The sequence below is a fragment of the Mobula birostris genome, chromosome 8 (genome assembly GCF_030028105.1).
Source record: "Mobula birostris isolate sMobBir1 chromosome 8, sMobBir1.hap1, whole genome shotgun sequence".
NCBI classification, from domain to species: Eukaryota; Metazoa; Chordata; class Chondrichthyes; order Myliobatiformes; family Myliobatidae; genus Mobula; species Mobula birostris.
Window position 1 is genome coordinate 158,022,133 of NC_092377.1, and position 26,812 is coordinate 158,048,944.

The window sequence follows — 26,812 nt, forward strand, 5'->3', positions numbered from 1 at the left end:
CTTGAGGGACACAGATAGGGTGTGGCTTTTTTATCCAGAGCTGCAGAATCAAAAACAAGAGAACATAGTTCTAAGGTTTGAGGTAAAAGGATTAATAAGAACCAGAGGGGCAACATTTTTTTTTTAAATAATGGGTTGTAGATATAAAGAACCAGTTGCCAAAAAAACTTGTTGAGGCAGGTGCTTTAGGTACATTTAAGTAGCATGTGGACAGGTACATGGATGACAAGAATTTAAGGGAATATGGGCCAAGTGCTGGGAAATGGGATTAGCTTGAATATAGCCCTTGATCAGCATGGACATCATGGGCTGGAGGCCCTCTTTCTGTGCTTTAGGATTCTGTGACCCTTTACGCAGAACATAGAATAGTACAGCACAGTACAGGCCCTTCGGCCCACAATGTTGTGCTGACCCTCAAACCCTGCCTCCCATATAAGCCCCCACCTTAAATTCCTCCATATACCTGTCTAGTAGTCTCTTAAACTTCACTAGTGTATCTGCCTCCACCACTGACTCAGGCAGTGCATTCCATGCACCAACCACTCTCTGAGTAAAAAACAATACCCCCCTTGAACTTCCCACCCTTTACCTTAAAGCCATGTCCTCTTGTATTGAGCAGTGGTGCCCTGGGGAATAGGCGCTGGCTATCTACTCTATCTATTCCTCTTATTATCTTGTACACCTCTATCATGTCTCCTCTCATCCTCCTTCTCTCCAAAGAGTAAAGCCCAAGCTCCCTTAATCTCTGATCATAATGCATACTTTCTAAACCAGGCAGCATCCTGGTAAATCTCCCCTGTACCCTTTCCAATGCTTCCACATCCTTCCTATAGTGAGGTGACCAGAACTGGAAACAGTACTCCAAGTGTGGCCTAACCAGAGTTTTATAGAGCTGTATCATAACCTCACGACTCTTAAACTCTATCCCTCGACTTATGAAAGCTAACACTCCATAAGCTTTCTTAACTACCCTATCCACCTGTGAGGCAACTTTCAGGGATCTGTGGACATGTACCCCGAGATCCCTCTGCTCCTCCACACTACCAAGTATCCTGCCATTTACTTTGTACTCTGCCTTGGAGTTTGTCCTTCCAAAGTGTACCACCTCACACTTCTCCGGGTTGAACTCCATCTGCCACTTCTCAGCCCACTTCTGCATCCTATCAATGTCTCTCTGCAATCTTTGACAATCCTCTACACTACCTACAACACCACCAACCTTTGTGTCGTCTGCAAACTTGCCAACCCACTCTTCTACCCCCACATCCAGGTCGTTAATAAAAAATCACGAAAAGTAGAGTTCCCAGAACAGATCCTTGTGGGACACCACTAGTCACAACCCTCCAATCTGAATGTACTCCCTCCACCACCACCCTCTGCCTTCTGCAGGCGAGCCAATTCTGAATCCACCTGGCCAAACTTCCCTGGATCCCATGCCTTCTAACTTTCTGAATAAGCCTACTGTGTGCAACCTTGTCAAATGCCTTACTAAAATCCATATAGATCACATCCACTGCACTACCCTCATCTATATGCCTGGTCACCTCCTCAAAGAACTCTATCAGACTTGTTAGACATGATCTGCCCTTCACAAAGCCATGTTGACTGTCCCTGATCAGACCATGATTCTCTAAATGCCCAGAGATCCTATCTCTAAGAATCTTTTCCAACAGCTTTGCCACCACAGACGTAAGTAGCTCACTGGTCTATAATTACCCAGACTATCCCTACTACCTTTTTTGAACAAGGGGACAACATTCGCCTCCCTCCAATCTTCCGGTACCATTCCCGTGGACAACGAGGACATAAAGATCCTAGCCAGAGGCTCAGCAATCTCTTCTCTCGTCTCGTGGAGCAGCCTGGGGAATATTCCATCAGGCCCCGGGGACTTATCTGTCCTAATGTATTTTAACAACTCCAACACCTCCTCTCCCTTAATATCAACATGCTCCAGAACATCAGCCTCACTCATATTGTCCTCACCATCATCAAGTTCCCTCTCATTGGTGAATACCGAAGAGAAGTATTCATTGAGGACCTTGCTCACTTCCACAGCCTCCAGGCACATCTTCCCACCTTTATCTCCAATCGGTCCTACCTTCATTCTTGTCATCCTTTTTTTCTTCACATAATTGAAGAATGCCTTGGGGTTTTCCTTTACCCTACTCGCCAAGGCCTTCTCATGCCCCCTTGCTCTTCTCAGCCCCTTCTTAAGCTCCTTTCTTGCTTCCCTATATTCCTCAAAAGACCCATCTGATCCTTGCTTCCTAAACCTCATGTATGCTGCCTTCTTCCACCTGACTAGATTTTCCACCTCACTTGTCACCTATGGTTCCTTCACCCTACCATTCTTTATCTTTCTCACCGGGACAAATTTATCCCTAACATCCCGCAAGAGATCTCGAAACATCGACCACATGCCCATAGTACATTTCCGTGCAAAAACATCATCCCAATTCACACCCGCAAGTTCTAGCCTTATAGCCTCATAATTTGCCTTTCCCCAATTAAAAATTTTCCTGTCCTCTCTGATTCTATCCTTTTCCATGATAATGCTAAAGGCCAGGGAGCAGTGGTCACTGTCCCCCAGATGTTCACCCACTGAGAGATCTGTGACCTGACCCGGTTCATTACCACAAGTATGAACCACAAATACCAGTGGTAAACCTGACCTCTGCTCTGAGTACAATCTCAAAGTCACATCCTCTGTTTCAGGGTGCTCCGTGCAGTCATGCAGAAAGCTTCAGATCTGAGCCCAACCATGACCTGACAGTTGTGGTTTTTACAGAGCACAAAAGCACCATATTAAGAACAGGGAGAAGGAAACCAGCCTGATTTAAAGAAAAAAACAGAAAATGTTGGAAATGCTCTACAAGTCAGTCAGCATCTGTGTGGAGAGAAACAGAGAAAGATTCACAGTGATAACCTTTCATCAACTCTACCTATTAGTCCCTTGATTTTATTTTGCATTTACAGCGTCTGCAGTATTTTATTTTTGCATCGCTGCCTAATTTTAATCTCTAATGTTGGTTTGAGAAAGCTGATGGCAGGTGCGTCACCCACAAAGATGGGTTCCAAGTAAACCATACAAAAATAAAAATCTATTTCAATCATTATTTTTTTGTAACCAGCAATGTGAGAATGCTAATGTTTCATTTGCATTTAGCCCGGGAAGACTCTGCAGCTTACCATCCTACAAATGCGCTTAGCGTCCTCTGTGAATTTGTCCGAGTATTCCTCCTCCTGTTGTTGTACCCTCTTCTCCACCTCTTCCCGTTTCACTCTCTCCTTCCGGGCACGGAACGGCGAATGTCCGGCTGTCATCTCATAGATGAGACATCCCAGACCCCACCAGTCGGGGCCCACTGTGTACTGCTCGTTGTTGATCACCTCGGGAGCTGGAGATGGGAGGACGAAAGCTTCAAACACTTTCTGTAACTGTACTCATTCTACTTGCGATATTCTCCGCTTGACACACTTTAATCTACACCCGTACTGTACCCAGAGTCATAAAGTTATTGAAAAGATCAGCACAGAAACAGGCCCTTCAGCCCATCTAATCTGTGCCAGACTATTTAAACTGCCTATTCCAATTGACCTGCATGCGGACCCTAGCCCTCCATTCTCTTACCATCCATGTACCTGTCGGAACTTCTCTTAAACGTTGAAATCGAGCCCACATGAACCACTTGCACTGGCAGCTTGTTCCACACTCTCATGACCCTCTGACTGAAGAAGCTTCCCTTCGTGACCCCTTAAACTTTTCACCTTTCACCTTTAACCTATGACCTCTGGTTGTAGTCCCACCCAGCCTCAGTGGGAAATGTACTGTGGGGCGGCACGGTGTTGGAGCAGTTAGCACACCGGCTTACAGAGCCAGAAACCAGAGTTCAATTCCTGCAGCTGTCTGTTAGGAATCTGTACGTTCTTCCTCTGACTGCATGGGTTTCCTCCTGTTGCTCCGGTTTCCAAAGAGGCGCAGTTCGTTTTAGTGAGCTGTGAGCCCGCGATGTTGGTGCCAGAAGCCTGGCAACGCCTACGGGCTGCCCCCAGCTCACACTTGGACTGTGTTGGCTGTTGACGTATGTTTCGATGTATACTTTTCACCATAAGGCAGAACCAAGGCAAGGCAGTGTTGAGGCGGCGAGGCGCAGGCTGTGGTTTGACCAATTTAAATGCCAGGCCGAACTGGAAAGGTCGGGTACGAACCGAATTGAGGCGCAGGCCCTGGGACTGAGAGCGTATGGCAGTGGCAGGGTCTGGTCCTGCGGCTGAAAGATGATCCAGGGTCTGGCTGATTTAAGCACCGAGCCAGACTGAAAGCGCCAGGGCGTCGGGGCTGGAGGCGAGGGAGGGGCCGGCGGACAGCTCGCTGCTCTGCGAGGTTTGCACTGAACTGAGGCTGTTGGCCTGCAGCTAATGGGCTCCTAGATCGGCTGCAGTGATGACTGGCTGTGGCAGTGGATCCACTTCCATGAACTTCAGTTCTGAATGATATTTACTTACTTTTATTGTTTGCACAATTTGAATTTTTTCCCTGCACATTGGGTGTTTGACAGTGTTTTTATTTTTAGATGGGTCTATTAGGTTTCTTTGTTCTGTGGCCGCCTCTAAGGAGACAAATCTCAAGGATCTGTATCATATACATACTTTGATTATAAACGTACTTGGAACTTTTGATAAGACACAGGAACAAAATTAGGCCATTTGACCCCTAGTCTGCTCCACCAGTCATTCATGGCCAATTGTGTCTTCAACCCATTGCTCCGCCTTTCCCCCCGACACCCTTAACCGCCTTACCAATCAAGGACCTGGTAAAGGGAGGGGAGGGGCTCGTAAGGTTACGAGCTGAATACAGGTAACTGGGAGGATGCTGAGTTTGGCCTGCAGGCCCTGAAAGGCCCATTTCCTTCCCTTCAGCCAGGGTTGGGTGGGGGGGAGGTAAATTTGTGGAATTCGTTGCCACAGAGGGGCTGTGGAGACCAAGTCACTGGCTGTATTTAAGGCTGAGACTGGGAGGTTAGACTCAGAGTAATACAGTCTGTATACAGACCCTTCAGCCGAACTAGTCCATTCCCAGCACAACATCCTCCCTGTTAACCCAAAGTTGCCCACCTTCAGCCCATAACCCTCCAAGCCTCTCGCCTCCATGTACCGTGTTCTTGACTGGTGGCTGGGGGGTGGTTAAAGGGTTACAGGACAATGTCACTGAAAGAAAATACTCCTTACAAACATCCAGTCATTGAAATTAGGTAGGAACACAGCAACCCAACTGCAGAACACCCTCCTACTGACCAACCTCCCTCAAAAAGCACAAAGATTGCACTGAATTCTATAATAGTGTAGCCACAGCCACACTGGGGAGTTGGGGGGGGGGGGAACAATGCAGGATATGAGGTCCAAGCAACCAAAGTCCCAAACTGTGAGACAATTAATTTCCACATCACATCAGAAGCTGACTGAATTATCTGAAACCTGCCTTGGAGCTGAGTCATTCGCTTTTCGGACGTAGCTGCTGAATTTAATCTAAATATTTAAACCATCCAGCTCTTGCTTGGGAAAGGGAAGGTTTTGGAAAGCTAAAGTTGCTCATAAACAAATCTCTTCCAGGCTTCAGCACAATGAATAAACATTGTCGTGGAACTTTTACTATGGAAATACATAAAACCATAAAAAAATGCTGCCAATTTTAAAAAGCTTATTGTACTGGAGCAAAGCTCACAACTGGAGGGAAGAGTTCACTCACCCATGTACCCGACGGTGCCCACTCGCCCTCGGATCTTCTCTCCTTGTGGTATTGTCACCGCCAGCCCCAGGTCTGACAATCGAATGTGCCCTGTTCCAGGAGGAGAGAAGGACATCCAACATGTCAGGATACAGCAAATCAAAGTTTCCGTGAACCCCTCACTTCATATCGAGTCATAGAATGACACAGCCCTTTGGCCCAATGAGTCCGTACTGACTATCAAGCACCTACAAGATGCTTGAGGAACCCAATGGTCCTCTAGAGGAAATAGTTAACTAGAACTGAACATTATACTCCAAGTGTGGTCTAAGCAGGGTTTTATGGAGCTGTAACATTACCTCAGGGCTCTTGAATTCAATCCCCAACTAATTAAGGCCAATTAAGACTAAGTAAGCCTTCTTAACCACTTTATCAACTTGCTTGGAAACTTTGAGGGATTTATGGACATGGACCTCAAGTTCCCTGTTTCTCTAAACAAAATGGGAATATCGCAGCTGCTCCCATTCTGAGGGCCTCTGGTGAAGCGTTTCTTCAAATGGGAGAACCTGGACTTTGGGGCCCTGTTTAAACTTAACAGATCACCCAGTTAAGAGGCCAAACAATTCACCTCAGACATTTCGGATTCTTTGCGACCTCTAACTGAAGGGATGGTGCAAGCAAAATCTTCTGAAATTCAGACAGACACTTAATAAAGCGAGATGGTGGGGGAGGGGAAGGGGTAGGAGGAGAATGGCTGTTGGCGATAGTGGGAGAGTGTGGGGTTGTACCTGCAAGGAGATCAGCCATGGTCTGATTAAATGGCCACCATGAAGGTCAGCTGACCAACTCCTGCTCCTAATTCCTATATCCATACATGCATGAGCCAATATTGATCCCCTGTTCAACATCATTAAATCATTTTATTTGGTCATAATCTCACTTCTATTTGTGGAAGATTAGAGTTTGCAGAACTGCTGCCAGATTTGATAAACTACATTTGATAACTACACCTCAAAAGCAAACAAGGACTTCAGTGGCTGACGAAGTGCTTTAGGATGAAATGAAAGGCACTTCGTAAATTCAATTCTTTTTTTCCTTGACACAGCAACAGATAGGAGGTCATGGTTCTGTTGTTTAGTACTTGTGTTGGTATTTGTAATGGTTTAGTTTTTAAGATTGTTTAATGTGATTTCCAGTACACAAATGTAAAGGAGAACAAAATAATTGTTACTCTAGATCCAATGCAGCACATAAAAATTATATAATATGAAACATGACAATAAAAAATACATATAAATACATAAAATAGATTATATACATAGATTGATTATATGTCCATAAATTGACGCAAGGCACAGGAGAGTTTGTACGTAAGGTGACTCCGACAGGAACCGATAAAGTATTGCTGGAGGGGCATGTAGCAGAGTGGATTAGTGGTTGGAGGAGTTGATCAGCCTTACTGCTTGAGGAAAGTAACTGCTAATGAGTCTGGTGGTCCTGGATGCTGTGTAGCCTCCTACCTGATGGGAGTGGGACAAACACTCCGTGAGCAGGGTGTAGTGGTTAGCACAATGCTTTACAGTACAAGCGATCTGGGTTCAATTCCCTCTACTGCCTGTAAGGTGTTTGTACGTTCTTCCTGTGACTGCGTGGGTTTCCTCCGGGTGCTCCGGTTTCCTTCCACAGTCCAAAGACGTACCCGTTGGTAGGGTAGTTGGTCATTGTAAATCAGTATAATCCTCGCTGATTTGATTTGACGCAAACAACGCATTCTGTTGTACGTTTCAATATACATGTGACAAATAAAGCCAATCTTTACCTTTAACCTCCACCTCCAAAGAGGAGACGGTAGGGCAGGTACTTAGGAACACCACCACCTTAAGGTTTCCCTCCAAGTCACTCACATTCCTAACTTGGAGATATCCTCGATTGAACAGTAAAGCCCTCTCTAACCCAATGCGGAAATATGCTCTGCAGAAATACATTTCCTAGAGCAGAAACAGCTAGTACAAGAGGGCAGATTTTGAAGGTGATTGAAGGGAAGTATAGGAGGGATGACAGGGGTAGATTTTTTTTTTAACGTAGAGTGGTAGATGTGTGGAACGCACTGCCATGTGTGGTGGTGGAGGCAGACACATTAGGGGCATTTAAGAGAGTCTTAGATAAGCACATGCATGAAAGAAAATGAAGGGCTATCCAGATTGAATTTGGATAGGTTAACCTGCGGGCCGCGGACCAGTACCGGGCCGTGAAGCATGAAGGGTACAGTGCTAGCCGGAGCGCACCCAGCACACCTTTAAGAAAAGAGCTGAAATAAACAAGCTAATTCATTAGGTGCCGCCCAGAAGCCAGTCTTCATTAGTGCAACTGAGGTGGAGAGGGTCAATAACTTTAAACTCTTCGGCACTAAGGATCGACGTTTCTCCCTCTGAAGAGTGTCAGAGGATCTGTCCTGGGACCAGCACGTAACTGTCATTACAAAGAAAGCACGGCAGCGTCTATACCTTATTAGAAGTTTGTGTAGATTCAACATGTCACCTCAATCCTGACAGCCCTATCTTTTCAGCTTGTCTGGGCTGGCGTTTAAATTGACCAAACAATGGAACAGCTGAAGGCTCCAGCACCCTGGAAAGAGGAGTGAACATCGTGTAGAGCGAGTGAAATCAGCAATCGCCTCTGACCTGGGCCGACATTTACGTGCCGGGCAGCACCAAATGAATTAGCTTGTTTATTCCGGCTTTTTTCTTAAAGATCTGCTGGGTGCACTCCGGCTACCGCTGCACCCCTGCATGCTTCACGGCCCGGAGGTTGGCGTTAACCTTAACCGTTAAGAGGTCAGAATATCATCGTGGGCTGAAGGGTCTGTATTGTGCTGCAATGTTTTACGTTCACTCAACTTGAGCACAGAAACTTCTGGCTGAGACTCCAGTGTAGCACTGAAGGGGTGGAGCATTGCCAGAAAAACAGAGGGCTCTCTAGGAGGGAAGGGTTAGATTCATCTTGGAGTAGGTTAAAGGGTTAGCACAACATTTTGAGCTGAAGAGCCTGTAGTGCACTGTTCAATGCCTGAAGCTTATCAATACCTCCTCAAAGTCAGACCAATAAGCAAAAAATAAAAAAAACTGCTGGAAATACAAAAAAAAAATCAGAGAATAGATGCAACATTCAATAGGTCAGGCAGCAGATGTGCAGGAAGGATAAAGAGTCAACATTTCAGATCTGTGGCACTCTGTCAGACAAGTAGTTACAGACCTGAAACATAACCGCACTTAAGCTTACCATGGATGCTACCTGATCTGCTGAATGTCTCCAGCATATTTTTTAAGGGTAAAACATTGATTTTGATAGGCACCAGAGATTCTGCAGAAGCTGGACATCCAGAGCAGCACACGCGAAATGCTGGAGGAACTCAGCAGGTCAGGCAGCATCTACGGAGGGGAATAAACAGTCGTCGTTTCAGTCAAGACCCTTCATCAGGACTGTAAAGGAAGGGGGTAGATGCCAGAATAAGAAGATAGGGGGAGGGGAAGGAGGCCAAGCTAGAAGGTGATAGAGGAAGCCATGCGGGGGAGGGGGGGGGATGAAGTAAGAAGCTGGGAGGTGATAGGTGGCAAAGGTAAAGGCCTGGAGAAGAAGGAATCTGATAGGAGAGGAGAGTGGACCATTGGAGAAAGGGAAACCAGGGGAAGGTGATGGGCAGGTGTGGAGAAGAGGTAAGGGGGGGGGGCCAGAGTGGGGAATTGGAAAAGAGGGAAGGGGGAGGGGAAAAAGTTACTAGAAATTGGAGATATCAATGTTCATGGATCAGGTTACACAATAGTCGACTGTTCTAAGTGTGCTCTTTCTTGTAAAAATGTCTATGTAATTTCAGTTTTTCTTGTGAATGTTGAGTAATGTACCTGGGCTTATGACAATAAACTAACTTGACTTTGAAAAGTAAATTTGGAAAGATTGTAGCATAGCCAACGTTCTTGCAGTTAGAGAAATGGTAATGTTGACACTGCTGGAGAACGTATTCTGGGCGGACACATAGTGTGGCAGGAAGAAGCCAACTCCAGCCACAGTTATTGAACAGTCACCTAACCAGCAGACCTCACACTTGGTCCTGGAGACCTTGCGCTACACCCACCATTGTCATCGAGCAGGATGTTCTCTGGCTTCAGATCCCTGTGGAGGAAGAGGAAAGAGAAACATGAGAATCAGTCACTCAGTTGCCTCACTTGTCACGCAAACCAACCACCCCTCCACTGACTCCATCTGCACTTCCCACTACCTCCGGAAAGTAGCCATCATAATCAAGAACCCTAATAATTCTCTCTCCCCTCCTCTCCAGTTGGGCAGAAGAATCAAAAGCTTAAGACCATGTGCGACCTGTTTCAAGGACAGCTTCTATCCCCACTGTTACCAGGCACTGGATGGATCTCTCCGACATTAAAGATGAATTCTTGATCTCCCATTCTACCTCAGATTGGGAGATCAAAAGCCTTGCGCTTTGTGTTTACCTGAACTTTCTCAGAGGCAAAAGTTTACCAACTTTTTTTTTTCTTTTTAACCTCCTCAATGTACCAATGTATGGCATGGGCTAACTGGATGGTCACAAACAAAAGCTCTTCCTGTACCTCAGTACATGTGACTATAATAAACCAATCTTGAGGACCAGCTCTGATTGCCATTGGGCCTGCTTAATGCCAATCAAGATCTGAGGGTCGTCATCTTGACATGGTAGAGAAGCTTGAGAGTTTCTGAGATCCAAATGGCAATGCTGCCTGGAGTTTAAGCCTAAGAGCAATCCAACCAAGACTTCAGTGGTGGAGCTGGCAGAAAATGGTGACACATCACACGACAGTGAAGGCGGAGGAAGGCTGCCTCAGTGAAGGGTCCCCAGTCACCTTCATTTCCATTCTACTGGACCCAACACCAATCTGTCAAGGACTGTGCGTGCTGTCTGCTCACGCATTGACCTACCAATGTTAGACAAAGTCACGCACAGGGATTAAGGGAATAACCCCGTGGGAGAACATCATACTCGACTTCAGTGATCGCACTACTAACAGTAACAATCCAGGATCTCTGTGATTGGCTGGTATAGCTTGGGGCACTGAACTTTAGCATGTCGGGCAGCATCTATGGAGGCAAAAGGTGTATGTGGACATAACAGGCCACAACTCTGCAAACTGTGAACCGATTGAGTTCTCTTTTATTTTGTTTCAGATTCAAACATCTTGTCTGTTGGTACAGTTTGAGGTTTTGATTAACTACTCATGCTGGAATGTTTTCTTAAAGAAGTCTTAATTAAAAACACATTTTTAGATTAGATTAGTTTATCTGTCACATCTACACCGAAACATACAGTGAAATGCATCGTTGGCGTCAAATCAAATCAACGAGGATTGTGCTCGGCAACCTGCAAGCGTTACCATGCTTCCAGCGCCAACACAGCATGCCCACAATTCACTAACCCTACCCGTACGTCTTTGGAACGTGGGAGGAAACTGGAGCACCCGGAGGAAACTCATCCGGTTACAGGGAGCACGTACAAACTCCTGACAGGCAGTGGTGAGAATTGAACCCCAATCGGTGATCACTGACGCCGTAAAGTGATGCGCTAACCGCTTTGCTGTTTGTTTGTTTGCTATCATGTTTGCTTTTGTGTGCTGGGGCAGCAGGCTGAGGGTAGCAGACACCAACAGAATCAACAAACTCATTCGTAAGGCCAGTGATGTTGTGGGGATGGAACTGGACTCTCTGACGGTGGTGTCTGGAAAGAGGATGCTGTCCAAGTTGCATGCCATCTTGGTCAATGTCTCCCATCCACTACATAATGTACTGGGTGCGCACAGGAGTACATTCAGCCAGAGACTCATTCCACCGAGATGCAACACAGAGCGTCATAGGAAGTCATTCCTGCCTGTGGCCATCAAACTTTACAACTCCTCCCTTGGAGGGTCAGACACCCTGAGCCAATAGGCTGGTCCTGGACTTATTTCATAATTTACTGGCATAATTTACATATTACTATTTAACTATTTATGGTTTTATTACTATTTATTATTTATGGTGCAACTGTAACGAAAACCAATTCCCCCCGGGATTAGTAAAGTATGACTATGACTATGACTATTTGTTCCCATGCCACCACTTTTCATCACCGGAGTGCTGCTAACTGGAGTTATTTTTTCCTAGAGGAATTACCTTGACATGATTTACAGTTTTCAAGTGCTACTTAAGTGGAACTCTGTTAAAATACAAGTACACTTCTTATTCTTCCAATTGTAGCAAAGTAACCTAGCTAAAGTTCAAAGTAATTTTATTATCAAAGTACATACATGTCACCATATACTACCCTGAGATCATTTTCTTGCAGCTATTCATGGTAGAACAAAGAAATTGAGGAGAATCAGTGAAAAATTACACACAAAGACTGACAACCAATATACAAAAGACAAACTGTGCAAATACCAACAAATGAAGTAATTCTGAGAACATGAGTTGTAGAGGCCTTGAAAGGGAGTGTATAGGTTGTGGAATCAGTTCAGAGATGAGGCGAGTGAAGTTATTCATGCTGGTTTAAAAGTCTGTTCGAGTCCCTCCTGGCACTTATCACTGCAAGCAGAAGAAGTGCTATACCTGATCGTTCACCTCAATTCGGGACCCCACAAAGTCCTTCCAGGTGAGGCAACACTTCACCTGCAAATCTCCTGGGGCTGTTACTGTATCGGGTGCTCCTGATGTGGCTTTCTGCACACTGGTGAGACCCAACATAGACTGAGCGACCGCACCTTCGCTCGATCTGCAAAAATCGGCATTTCCCAATGGGAATTCCCATTCTGACCTGTCGGCCCATGGCACCTCTACAGCCGGGAAGAAGCCACTCTCAGGTTGGAAGTATTAGTTAGCTTCCAACCTGAGAGATGGAGCCATTAAGTGCGACCTTTTGCGTGCCGCTCTAACGGGAACCATCTAATATCCCCACTTAGCCCTACGATAGCTGAAATCCACAGTCACAGCCATGGGCACTTTGGTAAGCAGCATCATTTAAAGGTATTTTTAAAAAATCTATCAATACTCAAAATCGATAAACCTCGGATGGCAGACTCCGGTCACGAGTGCAGTTCCCCTTTTAAGAAAGTGAAAGCAAGGACACCACGCCAGTCTACAGGTACAACAGTAGAGCACAGCCTTAGTCTTGACTCCTGACTACCCTGCTGGTGAATGCAGTCTCTGGGAAATAAAACTGAAAACCTTAGAGCAAGACTGAAGAAGCCTCTGAACAATTACCACCAACATATCACCTGTGGGACCAGAGGAGCCAACACACCTGACCATTATTATACCACCATCGAGAACACTTACCATGCTACCCCAAGCCCACACGGTGGAAAGTCCGATCACCTGGCTGTACTTCTACTCCCAGTGTATAGGCAGAGACTAAAGGCTGCAGCACTGGTGGTGAAGGCCAAGAAGTATGGGCAAGGGAAGCAGAGGAGCACTTACTGGGCTGCTTTGAGTCTGAACTGAACAACATAGAACTTAGAACATAGAATAGCACAGCACATTACAGGCCCTTCAGCCCACAATGTTGTGCCGACCCTCAAACCCTGCCTCCCATATAACCCCCCACCTTAAATTCCTCCATATACCTGTCTAGTAGTCTCTTAAACTTCACTAGTGTATCTGCCTCCACCACTGACTCAGGCAGTGCATTCCACGTACCAACCACTCTCTGAGTAAAAAACCTTCCTCTAATATCCCCCTTGAACTTCCCACCCCTTACCTTAAAGCCATGTCCTCTTGTACTGAGCAGTGGTGCCCTGGGGAAAAGGCGCTGGCTATCCACCCGATCTATTCCTCTTAATATCTTGTACACCTCTATCACATCTCCTCTCATCCTCCTTCTCTCCAAAGAGTAAAGCCCTAGCTCCCTTAATCTCTGATCATAATGCATACTCTCTAAACCAGGCAGCACCCTGGTAAATCTCCTCTGTACCCTTTCCAATGCTTCCACATCCTTCCTATAGTGAGGCAACCAGAACTGGACACAGTACTTCGAGTGTGGCCTAACCAGAGTCTTATAGAGCTGCAATGTTCAGAGATTCATCTTCAAGTCTGAATGAATACGCCACAGTTCTCACCAACTTCATCAAGACCTGTGTAGATGAGAGTGTGCCTTCAAGAACATTCCGGGTCTACCCGAACTAAAAGCCATGGATGAATGAGGAGATTCGTAGTCCGTTGTGTGCTAGATCTGTGGCATTCCAGACTGGTTTCCCAGAACTGTACAGAAGTCCATGTAAGACCTACGGAAGGCTGTCTCAAGAGCGGGAAAACCCCCCCCAATTCTGATTGAGATTAGAAACCGAATCAGAAGCATGTCAGCTCTGGCAGGGTTGACAGGCCTTTACTAGCACTGGCAGGGTTGACAGGCCATTACTTCCTTTTACGCAAAACCTTATATCATGAATGGCAGTGATGCTTCACTCTCAGGTAAGCTCAATCTCTTTTATGCACGCTTTAGAATAGAACTACATCGATATAAATCCCTGCAGAATTCGGTGACCCTGTGATCTCTGTCCTGGAGGCCGATGTCAGAACATCTTTCAAGGGGGTGAACCCTTACAAGGATGGAGTACCTGAAAGGCCTTTGAAAACCTGTATGAACCAACTGGCAGGAGCGTTCGAGGACATCTTCAATGTCTCACTGCTACAGTCAGAGGTTCCCACCTGCTTCAAAAGGGTGACAATCATACCAGTGCCCAAGAAGAGCATGAAGATCTGCTTCAATGATTACTGCCCAGAGGCACTAACAACAACTAAGAAGTGCTTTGAGAGGTTGATCATGGCTAGAATCAACTCCTGCCTAAGCAAGGACCTGGACCCACTGCCGTTTGCCTGTCACCACAATAGGTTTACAGTGGATGCAATCTCAGTCGCTCTCCACTTGGGTTTGGATCACCTGGACAATAGTAATACCTACGTCTGGCTGCTGTTTATTGACTGCAGCTCAGTGTTCAACACAATCATATCCTCAGTTCTAATCAAAAAGCTCCAAAACCTGGGCCTCTGCAGCTGAATCCTTGACTTCCTATTGGGAGACCACACTCTGTGCAAATCAAAATAACTACTACTCCTCACTGATAATCAGCACCTGCACACCTCAAAGATGTGTGCTTAGCCCACTGCTCTATTCTCTCTACACCCATAACTGTGTGGCTAGGCACAGCACCAAAACCCATCTATAAACCTGCCTACGACACAACTATTGTTGGCAGAGTTTCAGATGGTGACAAGGCATACAGGAGTGAGACAGATCAGCTGGCTGAGTGGTGTCGCAGCAACAACCTCGCACTCAACACCAGTAAGACCAAAGAATTGATCGTGGACTTCAGGAAGGGGGAGTCGAGGGAACACACTCCAGTCCTCATCGAGGGATCAGAAGTGCAAAGCGTGAGCAGTTTCAAGTTCCTGAGTGTCAACATCTCTGAGGACCTATCCTGAGTCCAAAATATTGGGAAACAATTTCAAAGAAGGCACGGAAACAGCTACTCTATATTTCATTAGGAGTTTGAGTTTGAGTGTCACCAAAAGCAGGGGTCTCCAACCTTTTTGGCACCACGGACCAGTTTAATATTGACAATATTCTTGCGGACTGGCCGACCGGTGGGGGGGTGGTGCTCAAGTACGGTTAAACTCACCTCAGCATGTCTTTTACAGTTAGGGTTGCCAACTTTCTCACTCCCAAATAAGGGACAAAAGTAGCAGTCAAATCCCGGGACACTTTACCCCAGAAAGACTACCATGACCATGAAGCCTTGCACGGGCACCTGTGTGCGCATGCGTGGCGTGCGCATGGCATGCGCTTACGTGCCGATTTTCCCCCCCACAAATCCGTTTTGCCTTCATCTTCCCGACTATACTGCACATACATTATTTCTACTTTATATAGGCTGTCTATTTATCATATCATTCCTGCTTTTACTGTATGTTAGTATTATTTATTTTTGGTTTTATGTGTTATTTGGTATGATTTGTTAGGTTATTATTTGGGTCTGTGAATGCTGAAAATTTTTCCCATATAAATTAATGGTAATTGCTTCTTCACTTCACGCCATTTCGGCACGAAAGGTTTCATAGGAACACTCTACCTTAGCGGGGGAAATACGGGACAAACCAATTTAGCCCAATAGACAGGATGTCCCGGCAAATACGGGACAGTTGGCAACCCTATGTTCAAGTTCAACAGTGCGTGACAGGGAATGAGGAAAGGTGCAGCTGACTCATATCGTTTCCTCACGGCCCGGTAGCACATGCTTTGCGGCCCGGTGGTTGGGGACCGCTGGTCAACGGCGCTTGCAAATTTCTACTGATGTACCATGGAGAGCATTCTAACTGTTTTGCGTTACCGTCTGGTACGGGGGGAGCACTGCACAGGATCGGAAGAAGTTGCAGAAAGTTGTAAACTCAGCCAGGTCCATCACGGGCACTAGGCTCCCCAACATCGAGGGCATCTTCAAAAGATGATGCCTCAAAAGGTCAGCATCCATCATTAAGGCCCTCATCACCCAGGACATGCCCTCTTCTCATTGCTGCCAACAGGGAGGTGGTACACTCAGTGTCTCAGCAGCAGCTTCATCTCCTCCACCATCAGATTTCAGTACAGACCATGAACCCCCAAACACCACCCCTCTCTTTTTGCACTACTGGCGAGAGGAGAAGATGGCGACATGACGCAGCGCGCACAGCTCTCCAGTGAAATGTTGTTAGTAGGATGGCGTGCACAATTCTGATTTGATGGAGACAGACGTGAGAAGGCACAGAGGAACATCTGGAGAAATTTCTGAAATGCCCGGTTCGCTGCCGCTGCTACTGTATGATCGAGAATCTCCGGAGGGAAGGCCCCAAAATCCCCGGCTTTGTCTGCTGCCGGCGACCAAGGCTGAGGTCGAAGCATTCGGCAGAGATGGTGCTCGGTACTCGGTGTCGGAGGGCTGATCCGAGCTCGAAGTTTTCAGACGACTCAGAGTCGGGCTGTGGTCGGGTATGGCAGGGAGAGTTTTCTTCCTTCTCCCGTCTGCGTGAGATGTGGGACTTTCGAGAGACTTTGAACTTTTTTACTGTGCCCATGGCCTGTTCCTCATCAAGTTATGGTATTGTTGCACTGTTGTAACTATATGTTATAATTATGTGGTTTTTGTTAGTTTTTCAGTCTTGGTCTGACCTATGTTTCTGTGATATCACACCGGAGGAATTTTGTATCATTTCTTAATGCATGCATTACTAAATGACAATAAAAGAGGACTGCGTGTCCTCATAATCTAATCTAACTTTTTTATATATACTTCTTATTGTGACTTATAGTTTTTATTTCTATCTTTTGCAATGTACTACTGCCGCAAAACAATAACTTTTATGACATATGAACCTGATCCTGAACCTGATAGTGTGGTACCTAAGGATGGGACCGATGACAGCAGCGAGAAGAGAGCATGGCCTGGATGGTGGGTGCCCTGAATGACAGGTGCCCCTTTCTTGTAGATGTAATCAGTGGTGGGGAGGGCTTTTCCTCTGATGGACTGGGTTGTATAGTACGCTTTTTCAGTTCTTGGGCATTGGTGTTTCCATACCAGACTGTGATGCAGCCAGTCAGTATACGCTCCACTGCTCATCAATAGAAGTTTGTCAAAGTCTTAGATATCATGCCAAATCTGTACGAACTTCGAAGAAAGTAGAGGTGTTGCAGCACCTTCTTTGTATTGGCGCTTACATGCTGGTCTGAGGACTGTTCCTCTGCTACGATAACACCAACGAATTTAAAGTTACTGACCCACTCCACATCTGACCCTCTAGTAAGAGAGTAGTGGGTGCGTGGAATGCTCTGCCAGCGAAGGTGGTAGAAGCGGATATAATAGGGACTTTTAAGAGACTCTTAGGTGGGTACATGGACCTTGGAAAAATAGAGGGCTATGCTGTAGGGAAACTCTAGGCAGCTTCTAGAGTAGGTTACAAGGTTGGCACAACATTGTGGGTCGAAGAGGCTGTAATGCACTGTACATTTTCTACGTTCTAAGGATTGACTCCTGGACTTGGAGTTCTTCCTCCTGTAGCCAATGATCAGCTCTTTGATGTTGAGTGACTCAGTAAACTTGTTCCGGTAGGAAGCATTTTTATTGCTGACCAAATGCCAAAGGCCCCTTTGGAGGTGCTCAATAATAGATTGCACCAAGGTCGAACCAGGGGAAATCATCTCACCAGAACAATGCCATTGCTACAGAGAACCATCTGGAAGACACTGGATGTCAGTCAACCCAGTGCTACGCCTTGAGCTATTGTGTCCTTTGCAGGGCGGACAACCGAAGTTGTGCGGTTCATATTCTTGTGCCAGTGGACCCACCAAACTACTTAATAAAAGTACAAAACACCAAACACCAGATGGTTCAGCTGTAAACCTCTTTAAAAAGAATGAGCCAGAGCTTTTCTTAAGCCAACAGACCATCAAGTTTTGAAGTTAGTTATCACAGGAAGCCATTAAAGGCACTGTTGTGGGAAGTGAGCGGAGGGGTTTGTACGTTTTGTTTGGCTGCAAACCATATCAGATCAGGGACTGCTTTATAAGTCAGAGCCATTTAGCTTTTTATTACATGCCATCAGATTAAAGTCTGATGACTATTAGCCAAATTTTCTTCACTTATTCCTTTCATGGAAATGAGCCAGGCATCTTATCTGATCGTCAGAGAAGGAAAATGGTGATTTAAATTTCCCCCTTATTTCATATTCTGTTGGAAAGGCGGGCCAGTGATCGCAAAACAGCACTCAAAATGGCTAAAAGCAGCTTATTCCAGCTAACACAGTGGTGCAGTGGTTAGCATAATGCTCTACAGTGCAGGAGACCAGGGTTCAATTCCTGCCACTGCCTGTAAGGAGTTTGTACAAATTCCCTGTGACCATGTGGGTTTCCTCCCACAGTCCAAAGACTGGTAGGTTTTATTGGTTGTCGTAAATTGCCCCATGATTAGGCTAGGATTGAATTGGGAGTTGCTGGGCAGTGGGCCAGAAGGGCCTATTCCGTGGTGTATCTCGATAAGTAAGTAAATAAATAAACATGCCGAGTTTTGTTTGAGGCATGGAACTGGAGGCTTTCTGAGCAGACAACCAGCATTAACTTCCATCCATTGGCAAGCGTGTGTGACTATGGTTTATTATTGTCACATGCTCTGATTTATGAGGAAATCCTTACGTTTTGCATGAAAATTAGATCACTGCAGACACAAGTACATCAAAGTAATAAATAGGAATACTGAGTGAAGTGTTACAATTTGCAGAGAAAATGCAGGTCGGGCAGACAAATGAAAAGCAAGGGCCATGAATATTGGAAGATCAAGAGCTTATCTTTTGGCGCATGAGAGGCTAATTCAAGATCTGATACCAATGGGATAGAAGCTCTCCTTAAGTCATGTTCTCAGGCCTTTTGAGAACATGAGGGGAGGAGAAAGAACGATCGAAATGACTGTGTACAAATTACAAGACAGAAACAGACCATTTTGGGTATTCATTCAGGTAATGGTCAACAGGTCAGGCAGCATCTATGGAAAGGAATAAGGTCAATGTTTCGAACCAAGACCTTTCATCAGGACTGGAAAGGATGGGGGAAGAAGCCAGAACAAGGTGTGGGGAAGGGGAAGGATTATAAGCTGGAGGATGATTGGTGAAGCCAGGCAAGCCTGCCTTCCTAATCTGGAATCTTCCCTCTTCCTTTCCAGTCCTGATAAAGGATGTCCGCCTGTTTATTCCTCTCTATAGATGCTGCCTAGCCTGCTGAGTTCCTCTGACATAGAGTGTGAGTGTAAGTGTGAGCATGAGTGTGTGTGTGTGTGTGTGTGTGTGTGTGTGTGTGTGTGTGTGTGTGTGTGTGTTAGACACTCTGGATTTCCAGCATCTGCAGAATCTCTTGTGTATATAATAGTGCAAATATCACATGCCTGCCTTATTCCGACTAATCTTTGAAATCTCTGCCCAAAGTGGTCAAGAAAACTCTCAAAGAATGACGTCCCGTAACAAACCAATTACTTTCCAATCAACTCATACCTTAAAGATTACAGTGCTCCAAAGGCAACAGTTCAAAGCTGGCTTGCAACCCACCCCTGCCCACCAATACTAAAGTTATAAGTGATTTGCAAAAAACAAAATAATTTGTGGGTCAGGAGAAATCAAGGCAATGATTAAGATATGCCATAAATGGAAGCAATCTGTTAAAACTTTAGGAATAATAGCTTGTTGTTCTCAAAGAGAAAATTCTCTAAAAATGTGAGCTTCATCTTGTTACCACACATGGTTTTGTGGTTTCAGAATGAGTTCAGGGATTGTACTTACCGATAGACAATACCTTCCCGATGGAGATGATCCAGGCCACAGCAGATCTCAGCAGCGTAAAATATAACTCTTTCCTCCTCAAAGCCCGGGTTACCCATGCTGTAAATGTGGAACTTCAAGTCTCCTCCATTCATAATGGTTAGAACTAAACACAGTGCATCTTTAGTTTCGTAGGCATACGCCAGGCTGACCTGGGAAACAAAGCAAAAAGTCGGAAACCTTTTGAGTTAGCCTCAACAAGACAAGGATGGGAGCTCAGCATTGGCACAGTGCATATCCAATTAAATAAAAAGACCAGTATATCACATGCTTTACTGCGGGCAACCCAGGTTCAATTCCCCCCACTGCCTGTAAGGAGTTTGTACGTTCTTCCATGACTGTGTGGGTTTCCTCCGGGTGTGCTCCAGTTTCCTCCCACAGTCCAAAAACAAAGAGATTGGTAGGTTAATTGGTCATTGTAAATTGTCTTGTGATCAGACTAGGATTAAATTGGGGAATTACTGGACGGCGCAGCTCGAAGAGCTGGAAGAGCCTATTTCATGCTGTATCTCAATCAATAAACAGATAAATGAATAAGGCACTTTCGTCTCAGAATAACTCGAACAGCAGTCAATCAATACACTTCAAACAATGCTACATAATCTCAGCAGCTCCTCTGAGTTTACTCAAATCTTTAGCTACCAATTATAATCTAACCACCTCCAAGAGGACTACAACCTTGTCATGGTTTGGAGGTTTGCATGCCTCAATGACCCGGACAGCAATATTGGCTGGAGTCAGGGCTTTATGCTTTGGCTCTTGGTAGGGTCAGCCATGCCAAACAGGTCAAAGGGTAGAGGCCAGACTAACCAGTCTTCCAGGTTCAGGGGTTCAGCTCAGCTAACAACCCTGACAGTTGAAACAAAATTGTTACAGAAACAGCAATGAAGAATCCTTCTATGCCTGAGTGCGATATTATTCCCAGGTCTCCACCCGGGACTTGCTTGACTGACAGCAGTGAAAACTGAAAAGAAGGTACTGACACAATGACGGAAGCCCTGAACACCACCAGAGACGGAGGACCTTCCTTGCTGCCCTAAATGCCTGTGGCGTAACAGACAGTATGAGAATCCAATGAGCAGGAGATACTTACTACAAATCTGCTATTTACTTTTTCTAATATTTGCTTTTCATTTAATGCCATCGTCTCTCCTTTCCTTTTTTTGATTCTCTTCTTCTCCATCTTCTTGCAAGCGTACATTTTTCCGGTAGCTCTCACCTGACAGGCACAGACCTGAGTGAACAAAGAGTTGAGCTCAGCCAGTTGTGAGTGTTTCAGGACACAAGACACCAACAAATAGGACCCAATTTTACGCTCAGCAGCGGACAGATGTGGACAAAGATCAGTTGAATTCCTGAGTTGATTCAAAATCCATAAATTCGTCATGTATGGCTCACAGAAGCTGTTCTGTTATAAAAAGCACTTACAGGATCTGTATTGAGGGCATCGCATTGCACACTAAGGCAGGGGTGGTGAACCTTTTTAAGGTTCAACATTATTAATCATGTACATACGTAAGTATTACGAATTTGCTGTGGAATGTTGGCACCTCATGCAACAGAAAACAATGACATTCAACAGTTGTAAAGAATAAAGATTCATAAGTAGTGAATCTGTGGAATTTGTTGCCACAGGCGGCTGTGGAGGCCAAGACATTGAGCATATTTACGGCAGAGGTTGACAGATTCTTAATTAGTCAGGGCATGAAGGGATATGGGGAGAAGGCACAAGATCTGGGCTGAGAGGGAAAATGGATCTGCTGTGATGAAATGGTGGTGCAGACACAATGGGCCAAATGGCCTAATTCTACTCCTATATCTTATGGTCTTATTAAAAAATAAAGAATTTTATACTAAACCAAAGTGTGCATGTACCCAAAATTGATAATAAAATTCTCTCACATCTCCTGGTAATTTTGGAGCAGAGATTATTATTGATTAATGTATTACTAATAATAACTACAGATTTCATTAAGGAAAAAGAATGAATGTTGTTGCTTATTTCCATGTAATTATTGTTTTACTGTTAATAAAAGCAGAACAGAGGCAAATTGCAATAAATGAAGCATTAATCTTTTAAAAAGACAACTGAAAAATAACATTTTTAAATAGTATTGTTATTGTAATCGTTTACTATCTAAATGCTGATGTGCACACCAAGTCTGCGAGGATTCCAAAATGTATCATCCAATGTCATGTGCTCCCGGAACCATCCAGCCTGTGCCAAGCTGTCGTGAGACATTTCCTCTGCAAATATCTCACTGCTCTTGAGTTGTTAAAAAATACTGCTTCACTTGGCAGTACAGATAATCATTATGCATCTTCTTACTGTGGCTAGGATTTACAGAATTGAGGGGTGGCACTGCATGCCATGTGCCAGCAAAGTTTCTTGCACGTGCCATTTTGGGCACCCTTGCCATTGGTTCACCACCCTTGAATGAAGGGCAAGTCCTTAGTCGTTCAAAGCGATTAAACACGTGGGACACAAGGTGAAAATTATTGAATTTAGGATTGGTTGATATCATCACTCATCGACTGCAATGCAGTAAATTCTGTGAGTGGCCCAAAAGCAGACGACAGTCATCAGGGAGATATGCCAGACATCAGTGGAGAAGCTGGTGCAAATCTAAGACTAGATTTTACTTATTCAGCAGGAAGAAGGTAAGTCAAGCTGAGATGCTCCTTGCCCCAGCATAATAGACTCACAGGAACTTTCTTCACAAACTCTCTGCAGCAGTACTTTCCGAACCAACCTATACTGAACTTGTGAAGGAATTTACACTTAGATCACTTTTTCCATTTGCAAGCCTCCTGGCCCTTTAGAATTCTGGGAGGGGGAGGAAGGACATTCAAGGATTTGTCTTTGATGCCCCATACCCCTCCTTTCCTTCTTGTGCCCATGTTGTTCTTCATCAGCTAAATCACCATGGATTTGGATGGTGTGGTGTGGTATTTTTAAAGGGGAGGGTGATAGGTTCTTGATTAGTAAGAACATCCCTAGCCAAGTCCCTTGGTACCAATGAGTTGGTATGAGACTTAACCTTGACCCTTTATGGAAGTCGGCAAACATAGAAATATAGAAAATAGGTGCCGGAGTAGGCCATTCGGCCCTTTGAGCCTGCACCGCCAACCCGTAAAATTATTCTGAAAAGGAAATGTGTCACCCTTTCCCAGTGGGCTCTACATGCGAATCCAGGCCAATAGCAATGGGGCTGATTAACTGCCTTCTAAAATGACTCATTTGGGTGATGGTGTGGTGATGCATCTTCACCAAAGGAGGTCTACTTATTTACTTACTTACTGGGGCCCTTAGCTTCTAAGTGGAGCATAAGCCATTGATGACCTCCCATCACCATTGTCCTCTCCAACAATGGTATGATTGGAGCTCATCGACACTTCTGCAATCCATTGCATCCACTGTACGGGGAATTGGAGGTGTAAAGCATTCCTTCTCTCCACTAGTCTTCAGGTCACCTTTGGGCAAGGTGTAGCACCTGCACATGAAGCCATGGGAGAAGGTGATGGATGGTCATATGAGCAACGGATGCATACCACAAGTCCTAGCTATGTGACTGCTGTTGCCATGCAAACTTGGAAGAGGATTGATAATTAGCTGGGGTCACCCATCTTGTGAAGGCACTACCCAGATGGTAGCAATGGCAAACCGCTTCTCTGGAAAAAAATTGCCAAGAATGATCATGGTCACGAGACCATGATAGCCCATATCATATCACACGGCACATAATAATGATGATGAATATGACTCAAATAGACACTATCCTTTCTCCTCAGGGGTAGGCTGGAGAGGGGCAATAAACATAGGCCTTGCCAACAATGACCCCACTCCAAAAAAGACCAAAGTACAAACTTCATTTCTTTACTCTGCCTTCTGTTACAGCTTATTCTGGATTTAGGGTGTACCGCGAAACATTAACTTCACCAACCAATCTTCAGATCTGAATATGGACTGTAGATTAAATTTAAAATGCAACTCTGGATAGTGAGCTTTTAGAACTGTGAAAACAGCAGTTAATTGGAAAACCTGACATTGTTGACTAACACTGTCTGGAGCATGTGTACAAAGAAAGAGGTGTGAAAGTTAAATGCAATTCAAAGGAAGCATTGTAGGTACATTGCAACTACAGAATTGTCCTTTGATCTTTAGCATATAAGATTCATGTAATATTGGGTCGAAGATGACTCTTCCTCCAAAAGGGTCTCAGTATGCTGCGACCTTGGTCATCTATCACCTTTCTTTGTACTAATGCATTGGAGACAATTCACAATCTCCCAGCCTTAATGGTTGATGACACTCACCTCTCCAAATCCTCCTTTTCCCAGAACCCTGTATTGTCTGAAAGTATCTTTGGTGATGGGTTGCCTGAAGAACACAAAAGGAAGAACGAAGTCATTGTTGAAACTCTACAAAGATTTCATTTTCCTGTTAACTGTAATCCAAGTGAAGATAGGCAGTGGATGACTACTGTAGAGTCTTCGATAAGACAAGGAATGAAAATCCCAATGGAATTGTATCAAATACCACACTCATAGGAGATCTGGCTTTGACTTTAGTGCTGAATTTACATTGCTGATGAAGGCCATACAGACCACGGTTGAATGAGAGCAACACACACAAAATGCTCGAGGAATTCAGCAAGTCAGGCAGCATCTATGGAGGGGCCAAGAATATTAATTGGGACTGGAAAGGAAGGGGGTAAAAGCCAGAATAAGGATGTGGAGTGGGAGGTGGAGTACAAGCTCGCAGGTGATGAATGAGACCAGGTGAGGCAAAGGGGGTGATGAACGAGACCAGGTGAGACAAAGTGGGTGATGAATGAGACCAGATGAGGCAAAGGGGGTGATGAACGAGACCAGGTGAGGCAAAGGGGGTGACGAACGAGACCAGGTGAGGCAAAGGGGGTGACGAACGAGACCAGGTGAGGCAAAGGGGGTGATGAACGAGACCAGGTGAGACAAAGTGGGTGATGAATGAGACCAGGTGAGGCAAAGGGGGTGATGAACGAGACCAGGTGAGGCAAAGGGGGTGACGAACGAGACCAGGTGAGGCAAAGGGGGTGATGAACGAGACCAGGTGAGGCAAAGGGGGTGATGAACGAGACCAGGTGAGACAAAGGGGGTGATGATATGAGACCAGATGAGGCAAAGGGGTTGATGAATGAGACCAGGTGAGGCAAAGGGGGTGACGAACGAGACCAGGTGAGGCAAAGGGGGTGATGATATGAGACCAGATGAGGCAAAGGGGGTGATGAACGAGACCAGGTGAGGCAAAGGGGGTGATGATATGAGACCAGGTGAGGCAAAGGGGGTGATGAACAAGACCAGGTGAGGCAAAGAGGGTGATGATACGAGAAGCTGGGAGGTGAAAAGTAAAAGGCATAAAGGGCTGAAAGTAGTCAAAATCTAATTTTGGAGGGGACTGCAGACCATGGAAAAAAGGGAAGGAAATGGGCAACCAGAGGGAGATGATGGGCAGGTCATGAGGGCAAAAACAGAGAAGGTATGAAAGGGCAACAAGAAAGGGGAATAGGAAAAGGGAAGTGGGGGAGAGGAGTGCAAAACAGAGAGAAATGATTACTGGAAGTTAGAGAAATCGATGTTCATGCCATCAGGTTGGAGACTGCCCAAACAAAGTATGAGAGGTTGCTCCTTCAAAACAGAGTTTGGCCTTGTCGTGGAAGTAATGGACAGACATGGTGGTAATGGAATGAGAAGTCAAGATGAAATGGATATCCACCGGGAGGTCATGGCTATTACAGCCGACATGAACAGAGGAGCTCAATGAAATGGCCGACAATTATTTTAGATTCAGATTGAAGGCAACACCAATTCAGGAGCAAAATGGTTAAATTCAACCTTCCCAAGGCTGCAATTACAGAGCATCGTGTTGGAACTCTGGAGACGCTGCATCATCAGATACACATTCAGCAACGTTCGCCACTGACTCCACCCCACCCTCTGCCCTTTCAACCCCCACCCTCAGGGCTGCTCATCCGGCAGAGCTTCTCTGAAAAAGGGCTTCAGGAGACCAATAAATCAACCCCATAAATTAGCCCCATTCACCACCAGAATCACAATTCTAAAAAGAGCCATTGATAATCCAGTCCAGGCCCCCTTTAAGTCTCATAAGACATAGGAGCAGAATTAGGCCATTTGGCCCATCAAGTCTGCTCTGCCATTTCATCATGGTTAATCCATTTCCCTGTCAGCCCCAATCTCCTGCCTTTTCCACATCCTGCCTTTTCCTTGTCAGCCCCAATCCCACTGCCTTCTGCATGCCCTGACTAATTAAGAATCTATCAACTTCTGCCTTATATATACCCAATGACATGGCCTTCACAGCCGGCTGCCTATGGCAGTGAATTCCACAGATTCACCATCTCATCTCAGTCTCTACAGTGATAGAATTCCACACACCAACTGTGTCTGCACCAAGTGTGAATGAATGGGTTTATTCTGAATCTAAAATAATGCTATATGTCTCTAATCTCTCAGTAATATATCTACCTCCATTTAAATACATCTAGAGCATATTGCAACACTTCATTTAGAAGATTTAATTGATACTTTCTCCCCGAAAAACGGTCAGCCGTTCAGAAAGAGCTAGCTGGTTAAGGACAGACCTAACATAGCAAAGTTCCATTGTCTCACAAGATCATCATATAA

General features: G+C 45.3%; 1 protein-coding gene across 2 annotated transcripts in view; it reads right to left on the minus strand.

The window, feature by feature from the left end:
• LOC140201860 (G protein-coupled receptor kinase 5-like) overlaps positions 1–26,812 on the minus strand; it is a 212,266-nt gene that overhangs the window by 21,777 nt on the left and 163,677 nt on the right. For both annotated transcript variants that reach the window (XM_072266597.1, XM_072266598.1), the window contains 6 exons: positions 24,446–24,509; positions 21,222–21,362; positions 20,090–20,280; positions 9,855–9,892; positions 5,747–5,836; positions 3,190–3,398 (listed from right to left, as the gene is read on the minus strand). In XM_072266597.1, coding sequence (XP_072122698.1) covers positions 3,190–3,398; positions 5,747–5,836; positions 9,855–9,892; positions 20,090–20,280; positions 21,222–21,362; positions 24,446–24,509 — 733 coding nt within the window. The remainder of the gene's footprint in view (positions 1–3,189; positions 3,399–5,746; positions 5,837–9,854; positions 9,893–20,089; positions 20,281–21,221; positions 21,363–24,445; positions 24,510–26,812) is intronic.